At 40.1% G+C, this 20130-nt stretch overlaps 1 protein-coding gene across 3 annotated transcripts; it reads left to right on the top strand.

Annotated features, from left to right (window-relative positions):
* The first annotated feature begins 2181 nt into the window (after positions 1-2181).
* zhx2a (zinc fingers and homeoboxes 2a) lies at positions 2182-20125 on the top strand. Of its 3 annotated transcripts, none has more exons than XM_046848533.1 (3): positions 2182-2583; positions 14911-17397; positions 19301-20125. In XM_046848533.1, the coding sequence occupies exon 2, from the start codon at positions 15009-15011 to the stop codon at positions 17385-17387; it is 2379 nt and encodes a 792-aa protein (XP_046704489.1). In that variant the 5' UTR covers positions 2182-2583; positions 14911-15008; the 3' UTR covers positions 17388-17397; positions 19301-20125. The 3 variants fall into 3 exon arrangements, with proteins under 3 accessions (XP_046704489.1, XP_046704490.1, XP_046704491.1); XM_046848534.1 differs by having other exon boundaries at positions 2182-2609; XM_046848535.1 differs by lacking the exon at positions 2182-2583 and adding an exon at positions 4418-4671.
* The last annotated feature ends 5 nt before the right edge of the window (positions 20126-20130 follow it).

The raw sequence follows: 20130 nt of genomic DNA, 5'->3' as shown, positions 1-20130 counted from the left end.
GGGAGCCAATCAATATTAAAGGTTCTCCCCACATGAAATTTACACCTGCGTTTAACAATCATATCCAGTGCATAATCAACGGCTGAAATAAATTCACTCACATACATGGTACAATTGTGACTTGATTTAATAATGTAATTTCACGTTCACTATTATAAATCAGCAGTGCTGCATTAAGTCTCTGTATAACGAATTTATTGTATTTACTCCCATTTACTTCCACAGGTACACATAATTGAAACATACACTCTTTGTTTTTAATGAATGTTATTAAATAATGCTGTGTCATGATGTATGGTTCAGTGATGAACCTTTAACACTCATAAAGCCATTCCATCACACGACAGGGTCAAAACAGGTTCTTCACACTCAAAAAATGCTGATCATATATAATCTTATAATGATAAATGGATTACTTAATTAAACCAAAAGTTTCTTCTTCTTCTTCTTCTTCTTCTTCTTATTATTATTATTATTATTTTAATAATTACCATTCAAAGTTCAACATATTTCATTATTTTTTTACATTTTTTACACTTTATAGTTTACTTCATATGTTTAATATACGTATAATTAGGATAATATAATATAATTCTTCTATTTACATGTTTATACGTTGGACAGTCGTAACAAGCATTTTATACTCTGTATGAATGTGTGTGTGACAAATAAAATTGTATTTGATCTTTTAGTGAATTTCCCTCTGGGATGAATAAAGCACTCTATTTATTAACAAAAAAACTTTTCAATCAAGGCCAGTAAATGAATTCTACTGTGACACTGTGTAGTTGGGACTCCGGCAAGACTCGCTATTACAGCATAACTAAAAAGGAGCCAGAAGGTAACACAGACATGAGGGGTCTCTGGGATAAGAGACGACCCACCACACCACCGTCAACAAACCTGAGTGAACGTGTGAGAGTGAGGGGACGACAGCATACAAATATCCCAGTTCACCAAACACTCTATATACATGTTCCCTCCAGATCTTCTTCTTTAACTTTGAAAAACCGACTGATAAAAGATTTGACTAAATAAATGTTTTCAGCCTTGACTTGAACTCTGTGTCACTAATTTGAACCGCTGATCTGCTGAACAGTTTGCTAGAATGGCTTATGGGTGTAATGATTTACATTACAATATAACAATGACATAACTATAATGAATAGATATTATGTGTCACCCAGATGAAGATGGGTTCCCTTTTTAGATTTGGTTTCTCACAAAGTTTCTTCTTATAAACATAATAAAAGTGAATCGAGAGGAATATGACGATTCAGATAGCAAAATGAATACTTATATGTGTCCTATGGTTTCTTGAGGAATATAAACATCTGGAAGAGTCTAGAAGAGTTCCCCTGTTATGTTTACACCAGCCAGTTGCAAAACCATTTGTTGAAGAAACTTCAGTTGAACTAATAATCAAATTAAAAGGTCTTGCTCCACTTCGAGAAATATCCAGTAGAGGGCAACAAGAACTACAGCACTAAAAGAGCAGCAGGTCTGTAGACTCCTGTACTTTTCAGCGGCTCTACCTGGTGCACATATTCACCCAAAGCCTGCTCACTATTACTGCTTATTACAACACAATGCAGGGTTGTAAAGACTATGTAATGGTTATAGTGTAGTATACTGGTTCTAATGTTGAATGAATGATAATGGCTTCACACCATGGATTGTGTATAACCAACTCTTACTTTTATTTACTTTATGAAATCCTGTTACAATAAAGAGAATGGGCCTATGTTTAATCATTTATTCACTATAGCTAACCGGCTCTGCAGTTATATGTAAACAGAGTCCAGGGTTTGATTCCAGAGCTAAAAGTATTTAATGTAAACTGGTGAATAGAAAGTGAGAGTGGAAGAGAGAGAGAGAGAGAGAGAGAGAGAGAGAGAAAGAGAGAGAGAGAGAAAGAGAGAGAGAGACCTTTGCACAGAGTGATTGTGTATTTATTTCGCTGTTTGTTTGTTTATTATTCAATTGATATTTGTACAACATTTCTTGGTCATTTTTACATTTTAACAGTGGTGTAAAGGTGACAGAGAGAAATATAGAGATAGAAAGACAGATAGATAGAGAGAGAGAGAGAGAGAGAGAGAGAGAGAGAGAGAGAGAGAAAGATCAGTGTATAATCTACATTAAACTATAACTCTGACTCTGTAAGTGTAGTTGGGAGACAGGACGGGCCCCGGGCCTCTCCCACTGTCCTCTTTCTCTCTCCCTCTCTCTCTCTCTCTCTGTGCAGGCTTTCTTTCAGTAACTTCTTCCTGTTGAAACTTTCCCTCCTGCTCCTGCTCCATGCTCACGCTCCTGCACACGGCGGCATGGAGGCGCTTCTTCCAGCGTGTGTCTGCCTGCAAACGCGGCCTGTGACGTACGCGATCACGTGGCATTTGGCGTCGCACCCCCCCTGACTCGCTCGCGCATTTTTCTTTTTTTTTCGGCTGTTGTCTATAGGGTTCGGTGGAGGATCTGTAGGTTTTTCCGCTCCAGCCCCCTGAATTCACGCAGCACCGGGGGGAAGCAGCGCGCTCGCGGATGTCTGCGGTCGCCTCGCGGCTTGCTCTGCGCCCTGGACGGGTAAGGAACACGACCGAAATCGGCAGGTATTTCAAGCAGGAGACTCAAACTGAGCGAAACCGAACCGAAAAAAAAGTTCGTACTGCTCTCTATGCGTTTGCTAACTAGTAGCCGAGCGGACGACCAGCGCCGTGGCCTAACGCGTAACTCCTGCTCCGTATAACGTCCTAACTTATCGTTTGAACTTTGTTCGCCTGGTCCATATTGTACAAAGTGTGTGTGTGTGTGTGTGTGTGTGTTTGTGTGTAACGGGAAAATAATAACAACAACAGCAAGAAGCTCGCGCTCCTGTCCCGGTAAAGGCAGATTTACATATGAACGTGTCCAGCCTGGGATATAAACGCTAGCTGAAAGCCGTTTAGATAGAGGGAAAGAGAGAGGGAGAGAGACAGAAAGAGGGAGGTCTTCACTCCTCCGTCGAGATAAACAGCAGAATATGGCTCCCGATGTCGACATGGCGTTCACGCTGGAGCTCCTCGGGCTCCCGGTTCGCCGGTTTAGTAGCAGGTGTCCGAGTCCGGCTTTATTCCGTCACCGGCTCGTGTTTCCTGACGCGCAGGAACCGAGTAAACATCTCAGGAGTACTTGAGGAATGGCTGTGGCGCTCCTGTGATTTGGCCGTGATGTAGGCAGGTGACGCCTCTTCTCCCCTCCAGCACTCACTGCAGCACTGCGTTCAACTCTTCTCTTCTCTTCTCTTCTCTTCTCTTCTCTTCTCTTCTCTTCTCTTCTCCACCACGAACTTCATCCCTCTGTTCAGAGCATTATTTTTCCTTTAAGCGCATCATTTTACACAAGGATGATGATGATGATGATGATGATGCTCTTTGGTCTGATCAGATGACTGGATGATGCTCTGGACATCATTCTGAGGTGAAATCGGTCCATACGTTAAACGTCGTATAGGTTATAAGGTTTGGGAGTGTTTTATGACCTGTTTTTTTTTAAAGCGCAAATCCTCCAGATGCTGAGGAAAATAGTACAGATGTTGAGGATTGAGTCGTGTCAGAGTTTAGGCACATGGACATGTCTACATGGGAAAACTATACTTAAGGCACAGAAAAGAGTGTGGAGGATGATTATTAGAAGTGCAGCCTGATGATGATGATGATGATGATAAGTGTTATCTTTAAGATCGAATCAGCTCTTAAACACTCTTGGTGGAAGTTCAGAGCTCTGTGGCTGGAATTTAAAGGGGCTTTCTGGCCTTGAGAGAATCACAGCCGTGAAACAGAGAAACATCGTGGATTTTACTGAGTATAACATATCCTGCACAGCAAAGTGATCATGAAGTTTAGGGATTTCCCCCTGTGATATTGGCGCGGTTTGGGTGTAAATTCAGTATTAAGTTTATGTTGCTGCACGAATGCTGGTTTGATGCATGAGCATGGAAAGCAGTCATTTTGGCGTAGTCTCGATCCAGGTGATTTATGAAGGTTACCGTGTGTATATTTGATTTAAGCTATAGACTATAAATAGGCCTGGAGGTCAGCAAACACAAGTCAAAGTTCTGTGTGGAGTTTTTAGATTTTTGTAGGAAAACTTTTTTAACAGTGATCCAAAAATCAAGATTTAAAAAGTATGGCTGCTTCTTCGTCCTATATAAATATCTAAACATTAGACTCTGATTCAGCTTCACTAGCTCTGGCACCAAATGCTTTTTGTGCCAGGTGACTGGCTGGATTCAAAATGGCTGCCTGCGTCGGTGCTAGAGTGCTGACGTCACTGAGGAGGCGGTTTTGCTGCCCAGGCCGTCGGTGACTAAGCGAGCAGAGGCGATGATGTCATAGCCGTGGGCCGGGCTCCTTTCAGAGCTGTGTTTTCTCTGCTTGCTGGTCGTGATGACTTCACTGAATGGAAAGGTTTATCGTGAGGGTGTCTTCTTGTCTGACTTAATTTATAATTAATCGCTACTGAAGTTTCTAAATATTCTACTGCTGTGTTCATCTCTGCAAAGAAAGTTTGATTACTTCAGCCATTAGGGTTCACTCTAGAAGATATTATTCACTCCTGCCCGCTGACGTGTTCATGTCATGGACATAAAGGAGAGCAACAAGTTCTCATCCAGCATGCGTTGAACATTTTATGGTAGGTGTCAAATTGATGGTTGATGTTTTTGGAGTTTGTGGAATAACACGGCATCCCACTTTAGAGCTGCAGCGTTTCATCTAACATGAATGTAACAAAACATTTTATGTAGTATTGTGTTTGTGTTGCTTGCGGTTACGTTATAATGTTGTATTAGGTACGAATACACAACCGGCGATCTGGGAGTATTTCTCTTTATACAGTCTCCTAATGCTTCTGGTGTCCCCTGATATCTTCCCTTCCTGGACCTTCTCACTTTCTACTGGTTCTAAGGAGCAGTTGTTTAGCACTGGTTCTGTGGTCTGTCTGTGATTTTTGTTGTCGTTAAGTAGGAACACTTTTTCCTAATAGTAGACTGTGTAGTTTGTTTCTGATGAGCATCTTTGATGTGTAACTGTGTATCAAAACAGCACCTTAATCCAACCATTTATAAAAAAATAAATTCATATATATAATAAATTCATAACATATTTATAACATTATATGATACATCTATAAACATGTAAAACATTATTTGTAACATATTCATATCATACAAATATGTACTTAAGGATTTTGTTGTTGATTGTTACAGTGATATTAAACACTGAGACCAAAAGGGATTCAGGTGTAAATATCATCATAAGTTACGTTGCAGTTTTCACCATTTTAAATAAATGTTCCTGCCTATTTCCTGTGAAACGCTCGCTTTAGTTATTCCTCACGTTGTAGTGTCTTTATACTGTAGATTAGATTTTAATACCCTTATGCCGTGGAGAAGTGGGAGCAGTTTATTCATGGTAATAAGGCAAATATTTGTTCGATGTATCAGTTGATTGCTGTTGGCAATATATTTGTTTTTTCCCCCAAACAAAAATATTTGTTTTCCCAAAGAGATCTTCATTTATATCCAAGGCGTGTGCGCTGCTACTAAGCATATTATTAAGGCATCTGTTGTCGTTCTGTTCGCTGCCAGATTCGATGTCTTCATTATGATAATTGATCTTCAATTGCATATTTTAAGAGAAAGGAAAAAAAAACAGATGGTCAAGAGTCGACAGTTTGGCGCATTGTAGCCGTTTTCATTCATTCTTTCCCGTCACGTGAGCAAAATGACGTGGGAGTTCGAAGCGAGCAATTTACATTGAAGCTCCAGCACGCTGTTTTTTCATGATGGTGAACGGTGTGTCTTTTTTGTTTAATCAGCCTTTAGATCATGTCTCGTTAGGGGGTAAGACCATGTGTACAGATGTACTGTTAGCAGATGACGACTGGATTCAATGTATCTTTGGGTTTTTTCAAATTTTTATGGAAATATTTACAATCCAAATGCTCACGAGCCATTTCTTCGGACTTAAAATGAATACAGCTTAATTACAAGGTCATTTTAAGCCCAGAGGAGTCAAACAGGCAGAGCGCTTACTACCATTCTTCATAAAATATGTAATATTACTATCAGTGATACTTGTTCTCTGGCTTGTTGTTTGGATTAATGCCTTTGACTGTAAAATACTTCTCTGCTCAGTGTACTTGGGTGAGCAGAGTATTTTGCCAAAGCACAACACTTAGTCAGTACAGGACCAGTATATATTCTTTATGTCTTCTTGTATTCGTTTTTTATTTTATTTTTTGTAACCAGGCCGCAGACAGAAGCTTGTGAATGCCAGTCATGTTTTTCCTGATGTGCACATAGCACCAGCTTCTGCCTATAGTTCTGCATGAGGCCGGCAGTTTCCACTGTGTGATTTTGATGTCGGTTCTCAGTGCGATGCGATACCTCAAGCAGTCCTGTTTTATAAAGACGTTATGCCTTTTGTTGACTTTGATTGATTTCCAGCCTTTCTGACCTCAGGCTACAGTTACAATAGCTTTTATTTGAACCCCCAACAACACACAGTTATGGCAAATTATAAAGACTTACTACATGGGGAAATAACATAATAGTGTTTTACGAACTGCTCATTGCGATTATGTTCTCTGTCAACTCCATGGAAAGAGAGGGAAGTGATGACCTGCTGGAAAGTGCAAGAATGTCACGTACTTTTAATGTATTGCATTAGAAAATTTTGTATGAAAGTGTGTAATAAAAAGAAGAAAAAATCTCTAAACTTGGAGTATTTTGATGAACTGTAAATGTGTAGATGTAGGACACTAAATCTTAAACACGTAAATGTGGGCTTACAGTAGAAGAACAGCAGCGGAGAAGCAAAAACCTTCTGGACCTGTTCTAGATCACAGACCCTGTTCCGAGAGGAGGTCGTTCTCCGACTGTCTTATTTAAAAGCATTTGCTCAACACTACAGGCTCACACTCGGTGTATAGGTACACACCTTTCATATCAACCCCCATTTACAATGCCAAATCTGGGTAGTGTCAAGATGTGTGTTCGAGCAGGTGTGTTAACTCAAGAGTGGTCTCACTGACACCATGCTGGTTAAACAGCTGCGAATAAACAGGTATATGTCACGTCTAGCAGGATCTTGCTCCCAATTAAATTATTCTTTGGCGGTGTTTTCTGGAACGAAGCCGCTTGGTGTCAGTACAATACACACACATTAGTGATGGTAAGATTCATCGAGTCGCATCGGTGCATCGGCATAAAGGTTAACGGTGCGAAGCATCCACTTTTAAAGAGTGTTCTGGCATTTGTATAACAGATTTGAATAAAAAACTATGTATTTATAAATATAATTATTAGTAGATGCTCTATACTTTTGTAATTTAGAAATATAAAAAATATATATACTGTATATATACGTCCTCTCAGCACCACTACCGCTACGTGAACATGACGTATCACAACACTACGGAGACGAGGGTTGTCCTGAGAGTCACATAGAATACAGATTAACATGGCAGAGTTAGAGAAAAGCAGAAAAGCACAGGCATGTTGGATTTTACACTTTAAGGTTAGAATTAAACTTTAATCAAACTCAAAACGGACCCTGTTTGATGATTATCTTTCAAAGTTCAAACCTCTTTGAAAAGCACTGTACAAGTCATGGCAAGATGTGTCTCGTGTTGTAAGATCAAATCCACTGCTCTAAAAAAAATACCGCACGGTCATATAGATACAGCAGGATACGATGACTCTGGAAACATCAAATAATTAATAGAGCATTTATAGCACATTTATATCACATGCACAGTGACGTATTCGATATGTGTAAAATGGTAGATATTTTTTTAAAAACAAGTCTAATCTTTCATTCAGTCCTGTTCATTCAGTCATTTCCCGGTCACAGGAAATTTTACATTATGACGGCATCGGCGCGCTGGCCAGAAACACAGAAGACCATTCTCTATGCTCAGACATCTGGTTGTGATTTCCTTCTTTCCCCCTCCGAGTCCTGCAATTGGATGTTTTCTGTATCAGTCACTCAGGTACATTACTGACCTTCTCACACTACGTACCTGCTTTGTGCCACCACTAGAACCTGTTCCTTGAGTTTTGTGTGATGTGTTTTTATAGGCTTATTTGTTAAACACACGTTTTCTCATGCTCTCATATTATTGGGATAGGACAAGTTATTTAAACAAATCCAAGGAAGAAGTCTTGTGTGGTTCTATATGTACTTTTAAATAGAGACATACTGGAGAAATAAATAAAACACACCAGCCTGTAATCTGACAGATGATGGTCTTTATTTTGCTTTACGTTCGACATTTGTCCTGCTTATAGCCTTTTAGTGTAGTTTCTAAGACATGAGAGATATAAATATGTGGACGTGGTATGATTCAAGGGTTTCGATGCTGTGACTCAGCCTCACAGTTGGATGACAGTGAAGATGAATACCACTGTGGTCTTCTAAGCCCTGAGCAGGACAAAGAGAGAGTGACAACGTACATGTCTGGATCTGTAGTGCAAACAAGAGCAGTGATTTCAGCATCGGGCTCAATTCAGAAACAACCTTAACACGTGTAAGCTGAGTGAGGATTATTTAAACATGATTTGTAAACATTTGATTTGTCTTTAGTGCTCCTTTAACTCACATTGTGTAGGAGTGGAACCTCTCTGAAGCGACTGTGTTGTACTGCTCTATTCCCTGCTGTCTATGCAACACACATCAACGTATTTCCACTGTGAACTTCTTGGTGTTTTATTTCCATTTAAAAATAAGTGCCTTCCTGTGCCTTTTTTCTGCCCATCTGCTGTGCAGGCTGTGTTGAGTGAGGTGACCTACGAGTCAGAGATACACAGGAGCGACCTCTAATCATTATTAATATTCATTAATAACATCTAGAACTTCTGTAGTACAGCTGATGTATCTAATCACTATCAGGTACAGAGTATGAGAAACAAGAGGATCAAATGTGCAATTAATTCCACTACAGTCCATAGTGGTGCACAGTAACCATGGATTTGTATCTTTTTTACGAATCTGTACTTGTTTCCTGCACTACATTTTAATGCATGACATTGTTCTTTTTTCTTTTTTTTTTTTTACACCACTGCATGCCGTTCCTCGCTACTTTGAAGTGAATATGTAAAATGCATTAGAAAAAGAAGCGGTGTTGAGAGCACAAGCGTAACCCCGCGGTCGGTTCTGCTGAGTGTGTGTGGAGTAAGACTTCTCTCATTGTGTGTGTCTCTCCTAAAAAAGGTCTGATGTGCAGGAGAATAGAACATTGAATTGCATCAATTATTCAGAGAGAGTTCTCATACATCACACTTTCACTTTTCATTCCAACGTAGGCACCTTTGTACATTTACTCAAGTAAAAATATAAAAGGAGGGGCTTTTTACTGGGCTCTGAATTTAGCAGTTAAGCATTTTAGTACAGTTACTTAGGTACAGTACTGCACTTTGTCCTTCACTGCTGCTTCCTTCTGTGATTGTGGAGTGAAGCAGGGCTGCAACTATTTTACTAATCCAATATTCTATCGATTATTTCATCGATTAAAGAACAACACTAAATAAACAAGAGAAAATAAGACAGCGTTCTTAAAATAAACCATTAATTTGTTTCCATTAACATTTGTTAAAATGTTACAAATGTAAATTTTTATTGCTGAAATTGCATACAGGAATATCTGTGAAAACTAAACCTATTTAATTGTCATATTACATCAAAATGCAAATACAAAAATATATTTTTTAAAGTTCATAAATAAAAATATAAAAATCTATTTCAAATTAGTTTAAAAACGGTAACCACACTTTCTACCGTTTTCTTTGTCCTAAATCTTCTCCTCGTCCCTCGCTGTTTTCTCTCCGTTCCTCCATTTTTCATTCTGCAGCATCTCCTGTGTCGTTTGGAAGCGTGTTTCTGCCCAATTCTGCCTTTGCAACTTTATTTCTTGTAAACATCCAACGTTGAATTTTTTTTAATCGAGTTACTCGATGAATCGTATCAGCCCTAAAATTATTTAATTTTAGGGCTGATACGATTCATCGAGTAACTCGATTAAAAAAAAATTACAGTCAATACAGTCAATAGAATCACATGGTATTAAACTAAGCCTCCGATCTCTGGAGAGAACCCTGTTTAACAATCAGCTCTGGAGGAGACGGAACAAGACAGATGAAGAAAATAAAGTCGCAACTGCAAGAAAAAAAGTCTGAATTGCAAAAAAAAAATGGAATTGCCAGAAAAAAAAAGTTGGGATAAGGCAAACTTTTTTTTGTGTGTGGTGGAAATGGGATCATTTCACACTAAAACATAAAGAAAACAAAATAGCAGGGTGTTCAAATACTAATTTTCCTCACTGTATGTCTGAGACCAAATCAATTTCTCTTCCTCCGTAGGTGTAAAAAAGTCTAACTCAGATGTATTAATGTGTGCAGAGCTACACACGTGTTTTGCCAGTCGAAGTTTGCTGTAACAGTTTCCCTCTGACCAACTAATCAGAGGACGGAAAAATGCTGATGCTAAAAAAAATGCTGACGCTATTCTGGGCCAGCTAGCTGCCCTGTGAGACGAATATGAAATCTGATTGGTTAAAGGAACAGACCCTTTGCTAATAAAGACTATGGTAAAAAGGCCAGCACTACTGAATTTGAAGGCCCTGGGCAGATTAGACTGACATGGCAGCACATAGAGGCTGAAATCTGATTGGACAAAAAATCTAACATGCACATACACGTACTGGAAGCAGTGTAGCCAAGAGAAACACTGAACAATGAAGAGAATAAACTTGGGAATAAATGAATACAATTTTATGGGACAAATATTAGAATTTAGATTGTAAATGTAGGTCAGTGCTTCTGATAGTGTTTAGGACAGCAGAGAAGACTTTCCTGGCCCTGACCACCCGCCACTGCCTTACAGTGTGTTAGCTTTTTTTTTTCTATTTTGAAATGTAGTTTTCGATTTTTATTTATGGGTTTAGTTTTCACAGATATTCCTGTCTGCAACTTCAGCAATAAAAAAAAAAAATTCTCTAAAAAGGAAACAAATGACTTGTTTATTTTAAGAGACCTGCCTTATTTTCTCCTGTATATTTAGTATTGCTCTTTAATAAAGAAAAAGTACCTCCTGTCTGATTTATTTCATTTTCAATGTGAAAAGCTTTAAATGGGTCATGCTGCCCAATTGGCAAAAAAAAAAAGTCAGCTGTTCATGAAAATGCGAATCACATCGGCGTTTGTTGTGGAGATGCACATCCATAGTAGGCATGGTCATAAAGCAGTTTTCCCAAAATTTCAGATCTCAAGCGAGCAAGTCAGATGTGACAGTGGCAACAACAGAAATGGCATCATGGAGATCCCTTGAGACAAACCACACTCAGAGGAACCCTCTATTCTTCTGAGTCATGCACTGGGAGTAAGATTTATAATTGTTTATAGTTTATGCAGCATATATTATATTATATAAATATATATAAATACCCCTGGGTGACGATGAATCGTGTGATTATGAATCATTACAGTACACAGCTGTAACAGAGTAAAGATCTGAGTGTGCTGAGTGTGTCGAATAGAAATTCAGTGTGAGCAGATTGTGAATAAGACTCTCGGGATAAAGTGTTTATGATTACAGCAGCAGTTCTTAGGGACAAGTCTGCTTGTATCCAGGTGAGATTATCCCCCGAAGCAAGGATGTGATGCAGCGTATGCAGTGTGTAAGCTGTTCGGGATGTGTAGTCTTCCATGTGTGACCATCCACTACAGCAGAAAGGGAGCAGAAATGACTGTGATCTGATTCAGTGTGATATAGTAGGACCTGCTCGTTTTGTAGTATCACAGATAATGGTTCTGTTGTTAAAGGTGTTTAATGTGTGGATGCTCGGGTTAAATAAAAATAATTTTTTAGGATTATTAGAAGTAACGGCTTGGAACAGCTGAAATGATTGCACATGTTGTATGTTGTTACTTGGGATGAGGTGATATGACCATAGGATGGCGCTATGGAGGTGGTATTTGTGTATCAGAAAGGGCTGTTGCAAAATGACATCTAAACCATGGCTGTGACTAAATACATGCTTTAAATTTTCTGCACACGTTAGTTTGATTGCCCAGCGCATGTTTATACGTGGTTCATACCGCAATTTTTGGTAAAGCTCAACAGATGGTCAGGCTCATGACGGGATGCTGAAGCATGCGGCCAAAGAATGGGGTTGGATCAGTTTTTTTGGTAGGTGATTTGTTTGCTTCTAACTAATATCAGCAGCAGGTCTGGTAGCAGGTCGGTGCAGGTCTGTGGATAAGGAGTTTCTGGACTGTGTAAATGGTGTATATACATCTGCTCTGTGTGGATTTTAACCCGCAAAAATTGCCTCGGCCAAAAATAGGAATGCGGAATAATGCGGATCCTCATCTGGACCTCTGGTGAGAAAAAAACCCTCCCACCCTCGTGCCTAGGGCCGTTTCCATGGCAACCCAGGAGGCCTCTCTTGTTTTGTTTTTTTTTACAAGCCTGGTCTCACCATAACCCCCCAAAAAAATGGAAACCTGGGCAGACTTAAACTTCTGAAGGCTGTCTACATAAAAAGTTCATATTTAAAGTTTAAGGGTTCAGGTTAAATTTCAAGTATTTCACAGAGCATGTCCTTCGAGCTTTGTCACACCTTCTGAGTTAGAACTGTGACGTCATTAAAACCTGCGCATCTGCCACTTTGGAAGACATTTCACTCTATAGCCCAAGCATGAAAACTCTAACAAACTTGTACAGTTCTGTCTTCTTGTTTGAGCAGCTCTGCATCTGAAGCAAGTTTCCGTGCAGTGCTGCAGGGTTTCTAGGCCCCATCTGATGAGATTTAAATTAATTCTGCCTCAATCCCACATTCAGCCCCTTTCCCTGCTGCACTGCACAGTATTAACAAGACGCTGTCTCCGCCTCCTCACACAGCACTAACACAGTTACGTCCTCCCATGGAAGGATGCAGCTCAGCCAGCGGAAAGGCACACAATGCTCATCTTCCTCTCCCTGGTGCTCCCTGCCACCTCTGCATAACATACGTCTCAGTCACGTTTCATTCAACCGCTTGTCAAATACGCGTATTAAAAGAGGCAGTGGAGAGGAAGCAGTGTTACAGTACAGCGAGACGTATGCCTGCTCTTGTGCACACAGTTTGCACTCGTGTCGAGATTTTGTGATTAATTCCAAGTATTATTTTTGTTCTTCCCTGTGTGACAGGAAAGGAGGACGTTATTTTAAAACTGCAGCATCCGAAGCCCCCTTATGTACATTTGATTAATATCTGGAGGTACCAAATATTTAGATAAAAAAAAAATTTATTTCATGCTGAGACCAAATGAAATGTTATATTGCATACCGATTTTGTGAAGAACAATTCATATGACCCAGGGTGGATTTTTTGGAGCTCTATGTATAAACTACGACAAAAATCCTCTGATAAAATAAATGTCTTGTATAAGTTCATGTTTATTTACTACCTTAAATAAATAAGGAGCACTGGTACCCCTTACGTGCTCCTGGTTGGTTTTGCTGGAGTTAGTTGAGGTTGAGATACGAGAGGACTGTAGCTCATGCATATTTCATCACTCTCCACTGTACTGAGACACTGAGGTCAGTGCAAGCCTGAGGAAGATTAACACAAGATAACCAATCAGACATGAGAGAAGATATTTCCTACCTCAGGCAATTGCATCTATTTCCACCCTAATTAAAGGCTTCTTAATTCGCTGCTGTGATGTATCACAAGTGCATGTCACTCTCTTAAAGCAGTTGCTATAACTACAACATGAAAATAAGGCCTGCCTCAATTTTTTATGAAGTCCTGCTCGGACTCTGACAGAACCAACCCGCTACGAATCAAGAACGTCTCTGCAGCTCGAGTACTGAGTACTGCCCTTTCTCCAGCCGCGCAGTAACGTGAACTAAAAGAAAAAGATTTCCATTTCCTGTCATCGGCACCATTTTACGTTTTTAGGTACAGCTTTCTCTTAAAAGGAGAAATTCCTGACAATTCCGCATATCGAGGGAGCGAATGAATGAATGAAGGATGAACGGAATAAATTCACTTATGAATAAATAAATGGAATGAATAAATGAATAAATATCTTGTGTGTTTCTTAAATGAAGGCATTTGTTAAAGAATACTGAAATAAGTAGAACAGTTAAGTACAAAATATCTTTAATATTAAATGTAAAACACACACACACACACACACACACACACACACTGTATTACCCAAACGGCGTTTTATTTCGAATTGTTTGGAAAAAACAAACTGTTCGTGTTCACAAATGTTAATAATAAACAGCGTTAATAAAAGGCGTCTAGCAATTTTATGTTTCGCGTTTCTTCCCCCGAAATTAAACCGAACTGTGACTTAAAAACCGAGATACGAACCAAAGCGTGTGTACCTTCAAACCCCTAATACCTTCAGATAAAGTAGACTGGTGTGGTTTTGTTTACTTCAGTTTTTTGTTTTAGTTGTTTGCTTTTTCTTTGTGAGCCAATTGTTTTCTGTAAAAGAAAAGTGTCCAGCAGGAAATGTGTAATTAAGCCTGAGATAATAGCTCCACTGTGCAAGTGAACAATTGCGAAACAACACAGGTTTGTTAGGAGGTGGTGTCTGTCGACAGACATGGTGACTGGCTTCACATGTTACAGTGGAATCACTTACACAATCACATTAGATAGATGATTTAATGAAATTGAGAACTAATATATATATATATATATATATATATATATATATATATATATATATATATATATATATATATATATATATGCTTTATAATTGTTCATTGAAAACTGATAATGTCTAAACATGATATTGGCTAAATAAATATATAAAGCTGTTGTATTCAAGATGCATTGTTTTCTTCTTTTGCATTCATTTAGATCGTATGGCCAGCGATGAAGTCTCATGACGTCAGAAGATCCTCGTTCAGCATTTACTAACAGTCCCTCATCAAGGTTGCACAGTTCCACAGTAGGTCATGGCCAGTCGAAGGAAATCTACCACGCCTTGTATGATTCGGCCAAATGACTTGATGGACCAGGATACAGATGACGGTGCGGACAGTGCAGTGGAGAATGGATCGTGTGTTCCTGCCAGTGAGAACTGGACTGAGAAAAATAACGTTGTACGCAGTATACCATCGATAAATGATCCAGAAAAATCAGAGGCAGAAATTCGCCCACAGAAAAAGGTGCAGGGAGGCTATGAGTGCAAATATTGTACTTTCTCCACACAGAACCTTAATGAATTCAAAGAACATGTCGATTCCAACCATCCTAATGTCATCCTTAACCCTTTGTATCTCTGTGCTGTCTGCAACTTCAACACGAAAAAGTTTGACACCCTGACTGAACACAACGAAAAATTCCATCCTGGAGAGAGCAATTTCAAGTTTAAGAGGATAAAACTGAACAATCAGACCGTCCTGGAACAGACGATTGAAGGTTCCAACTGTGCCGCTATTTATGATGTTCGGAGTCCTCAATCAGCAGAGGACCTTTCCCCGTCAAGCAAATCCATGGCTCTGAAGAAACCAAAAACTGATTGCAAACGCACTCTGGGAGACTGTCAAATAGACAAGCTTACCCCAGAGTTATCCAAAAAACAGATCACTGCAGTGAATGTGAATGGAACAGTAATAATCCCAGATGCAACACTCAAAGACGGTCTCTCGCACATAATGCCGTCCTTGCAGCGGCCACCTAACTACAGTTTAGTGCCAAAAATTGCTGTACCTCTAAACACATTGAAATACAATACGTCCCTAGACGGAAACCTAACTCTCATTACTTCCTTTAATAAGTTTCCATATCCCACGCAAGCTGAGCTCTCATGGCTCACTGCAGCTTCGAAACACCCAGAAGAACAAATCAAAGTATGGTTTACAACTCAACGGCTAAAGCAAGGCATCAGCTGGTCTCCAGAGGAGGTTGAAGAAGCGCGTAAGAAAATGTTCAATGGAACAATTCAGCCTGTTCAACAAGCATTCACTGTCTTACCTGCCCAGTTGACCCAATCCACAAAAGCCTCTCAATCCTTTATACAGACTGTCCCTTGCCAAGTTCTTGGACAGTCCGCCTTGGTGTTGACACCAGTCACTAACGGGTCCAATGCAGCTTCTGGTCCGCTTGCACTAACAGTTTCAAATCAAGCCACACAGGCTGTTAAGAGGCCCCTCATGTCCCCGGTTGCTTCACCAGAGGTAAAGAGGCCTTCAATAATACAAACAGTTCAGACTACTAATAAATCGACGTCTCCTACACCCAGTTTTTCTTTAGATTGCAAAAAAACACCAGGTCAGATTAAAGAGCTGATAGCCAGCTATACTCAGTGCCAGTTTCCCGATGATGAAGAAGTGTATCGCCTTATAGAGGTGACTGGCCTTTCCTGGGGAGAAATTAAAAAGTGGTTTAGCGATCAGCGTCTTGGAAACCATAAGACCGTATTGCCATTAAGGGCCGACCTTCCACTAAAGGAAAACCAGCCTCAGAAACCTGTGGCCACTAAGTTTCCGCTTCTGGAATGGGTAAAGGGAAAATCCTCCGAGCAAATGAAAATGCTCGAGGAGTGTTTTAAGAGGACAAGCTTTCCTTCACAGACTGAGATCGAAAACCTTGCAAATGACACTAAGATTTCCCAAACTGAGATTGATGGCTGGTTCACGGAGCGCCGTGCTCTAAGAGACAGCCTTGAGCTAGCCTTGCTCAACTCCATGGGCTTTAAAAGACTGGACAGAACGGCTCTGAACGGGATACACGAGCAGGAAGGTCGGTCAAGGTCTTCTCCCCTTCCTCTTCAAACTTCTGTTTGCTCTGAAATTGACAGCAAATCTCTTAGTCTTTTAAAGGAGGTTTTCTCAAAGACACAGTGGCCATCGCCGGAGGAGTACAGTGAACTGGAACTACAGACAGGGCTGCCTCGCACGGACATCGTGCGCTGGTTTAAGAATAACCGATCCGCTCTAAGAAACGGAACCTTGGACTGGATGGCGCAGTATGAGAATCTGAGCAACAAAAAACACAACGGGCAGAGCACCTTGCTGAGCCCAGAACCAACCCAGGGTGTTCTACAGCGAAATTTCCCAGAGGCAAAGCTACTAAACCTGGAGGATGATGACAAGCTGGCTGAGCGCTCGAAACTCGTAAGTCAGGACATAGTAAATTGGGTTACCAGTAAGCTAGGTCAAAACATGCAGGACATTAGTAGGAGCAAGGACCAACATGGACTGGTGACGGTGGACAGCGGGAGATGGGTAAAAGTTTCCATGCCTGCTGAGAATGAAAGAAGAGACTCAGAGGCACGAAAAATGGCCACTGACCTTGAAGTCCTGACCACAGAGCACACAGTAACAGGATGACCTAAGAAAGGTAGGTCCAGCATTGCAATGCATCGTCAGCTATTTCCATTGTATTTTAGGATTCCACATGTTACACTCATTTACCAATTCCTTTTTGTTTGTTTAGGAAGAGTAGAACCACATTGCCTCATTAAATATTTGCTTCACACCTTTTTTCAAATGCACATATTTTATTATTAAATTTCTCTTTGTATAATGACTCAAATCTGGGACTCGGATTACCAATGCCTCAGTTCATTTAGCATTCGAGGAATGTAATTGCTACAGTCTGCTACAGGCTTGGGACTACAACCGGCATGGAAATTTCACTGAACAGCACCTTAACAATAATAAAACTATAATGGATGGACATTCTGTGCCAAGTTTTTTTCCTCGCCACAACACCACCAGCTCGCTCATTAGGCACGAAACTTTTCGTCACCCAATTTTATAACGTTTATCTCTGTGAAGCTGCTTCGCACTGTCCTTTCCGACACTGTGCTTTGTTAAAGCGCTATGCGAATCCAATGGAATTGAATTGAATAGTGTTGATCGACCTTTAACCTCGCACCACATATTTGCCAGCTTAATACTTCAGAGAAAAATCATCAGCCTTTCAGGTGACTGTAGGTGAGATGACGGCTGACTACATATGTAGCTAACAGTGTATAGGTAGTTAAACAGCTTGGTATAATAAACCGTACACACAGCGGCGGACAGACGATCATTTCATTCGTTTTGCTGAGCTACAAATTGAAATGCATGTGCTACCCGGTTATGTTATACTTTAAAATACTGCAAACTAGACTAAAAAGTGGCAAGTAACGTTATTTAACTCAAAAGCGTGCCTTTGATTGGCCACAGCCACTGTCCTTTACTTGAATTGTCTGCTGATTTTTTTTTAGCCCTCGTTGAAAAGGCAGAAAGTGTTTAGCAGGTAACGTTTAATCTTTGAGCTGCAGCGTTCTCAACATCATGTTCTGCTTGACCGAGGGATGTGAAGTGCAAGTGTTGTGCTAGTATTTGGTTGTGCTCAGTTTTCTCAGTTTTTGGATTCTGGAAAGGTTGCCTATCGAAAATCTTACGTTTATAGTAAAAAAAACTGTCTTTCTCACACGGTGTCCTTGTTTCATGTGTGTAGTGCAGCAGCTGCTGGGATGTGGGAAAGAGTAGCACCACAGCATTCATGAGACATACACCGATCAGGCAGAACATTATGAGTGGTGAAGTGAAGAACACTGATTATCTCTTCATCATGGCACCTGTTAGTGGGTTGGATATTATTAGGCAGCAAATTAACATTTTGTCCTCAAAGTCGACGTGTTAGAAGCAGGAAAAATGGGTGAGCGTACGGATTTCGGCGAGGACCAGATTGTGGCGTCTAGACGACTGAGCTCTTGTGGGATGTTTCTGGTCTGCAGTGGTCAGTATCTATCAATAGTGTTCTGCTGAAGAACTGCTGAAAACATTCATGCTGTTGATGCTCGAAGGGTCACGAGTGTTTTGGCAATATTGATAATATTAGTCAGGTGGTCATAATGTTATGTCTGATCTGAGTAAATGGACTGATTGGTGTGTGTTACATTTATTTTATTGAATATATTTTATTTTGTTCTATAAATGAATCTCTAGTAAGCAAACCAGTGGCAACAGTGGTGCAGAAAAACTCCTTCAGACGATTTTTTAGGAAGAAACCTTGAGAGGAAAAGGAACCTATAATCATTCGGGTCATTCATTCCATTTGATCCTCAACCTGACCAGCAATTAGGTGAATTAAGGATGTAAAGCAATTAGTCAGAGCTGCTATGAACATGATTCTATATTCCTGTAATGTGTGTATGTATTTACCATCCAAGTGATCTAAATCATCATCATCATCATGGCCACGTAGTACCTCTGTTAAAACTGTGACGTGTGTTTGTTTTTCATTGCAGGACAGAGACAAAGGCTGCTATGAGTAACCCTGTGGGAAGGAATATAATTGCGTTGACATACTTGGAACCAATGATCTCATGCCTGGACTCTGAGCTCATCAGAGCGATAGAAGGACTGAGAGTGTGTGTGAGCACTGACCATGGAGTGCCAAAGTCAGACTGCTATGCTACTATTACTACTTAGGTGTTTGAGGATATTTTTTTTGTTATTTTTTAGCAGAAGAGCCCATGTAAATATGTTTTTGACAGATTTGTAAAAAAAATTTTCTGAAGATGAGTTTTGTTACATTTCTAAAACTGTAGACGTCCCCAAGCCATTTCGCTTAACGCTCCTGATGGACCGTTCGGCTTTCTCCTTGTGAAAAGGACAGTAAACCGGTTGACCTGCTGATAAGCCTGGTCACTGGAGGCACTTAACATTTGAAGTGGATAAAGACAAGCGGTGCTCGTTTTGATCTCAATCCTCATACTAAAGTGAAAATACGGACTTGATTTGGACCACAGAAGCATCGCCTGCACACAACCCATCGAATCCGAATCGAAATCAATGCAGCGATGCACAAGACGCTTATTTGTAGTTCGTCGTCGCAATATTAATTTTACAGAAGAATTGCATTTTTTTCCTTTCTGCGTATAAGACATAGTTCCATTTCACCGTCTCCGCTGTGGTCTGCTTTCAGTTAGCTCAGTGTATTCTCATCCCTCCTGCCACTCTTCTCATGTTCAGACATGTATCAGGAATACTGTATTGGGTATCAAGAATCATGCTTGCTCTTTCTTTAAAACAGTCTGCTGTAACTCAATAAAACAAGCGAATGACAAACATTCTC

This window comes from Silurus meridionalis, chromosome 4, assembly GCF_014805685.1.
Source record: "Silurus meridionalis isolate SWU-2019-XX chromosome 4, ASM1480568v1, whole genome shotgun sequence".
Taxonomy (NCBI): domain Eukaryota; kingdom Metazoa; phylum Chordata; class Actinopteri; order Siluriformes; family Siluridae; genus Silurus; species Silurus meridionalis.
This window is presented reverse-complemented; position numbering and strand designations above follow the sequence as displayed.

What these genes read in the sequence shown, in the direction of transcription:
- zhx2a (XM_046848533.1), top strand. Translation starts at nt 15,009, where the DNA reads ATGGCCAGTCGAAGGAAATCTACCACGCCTTGTATGATTCGGCCAAAT.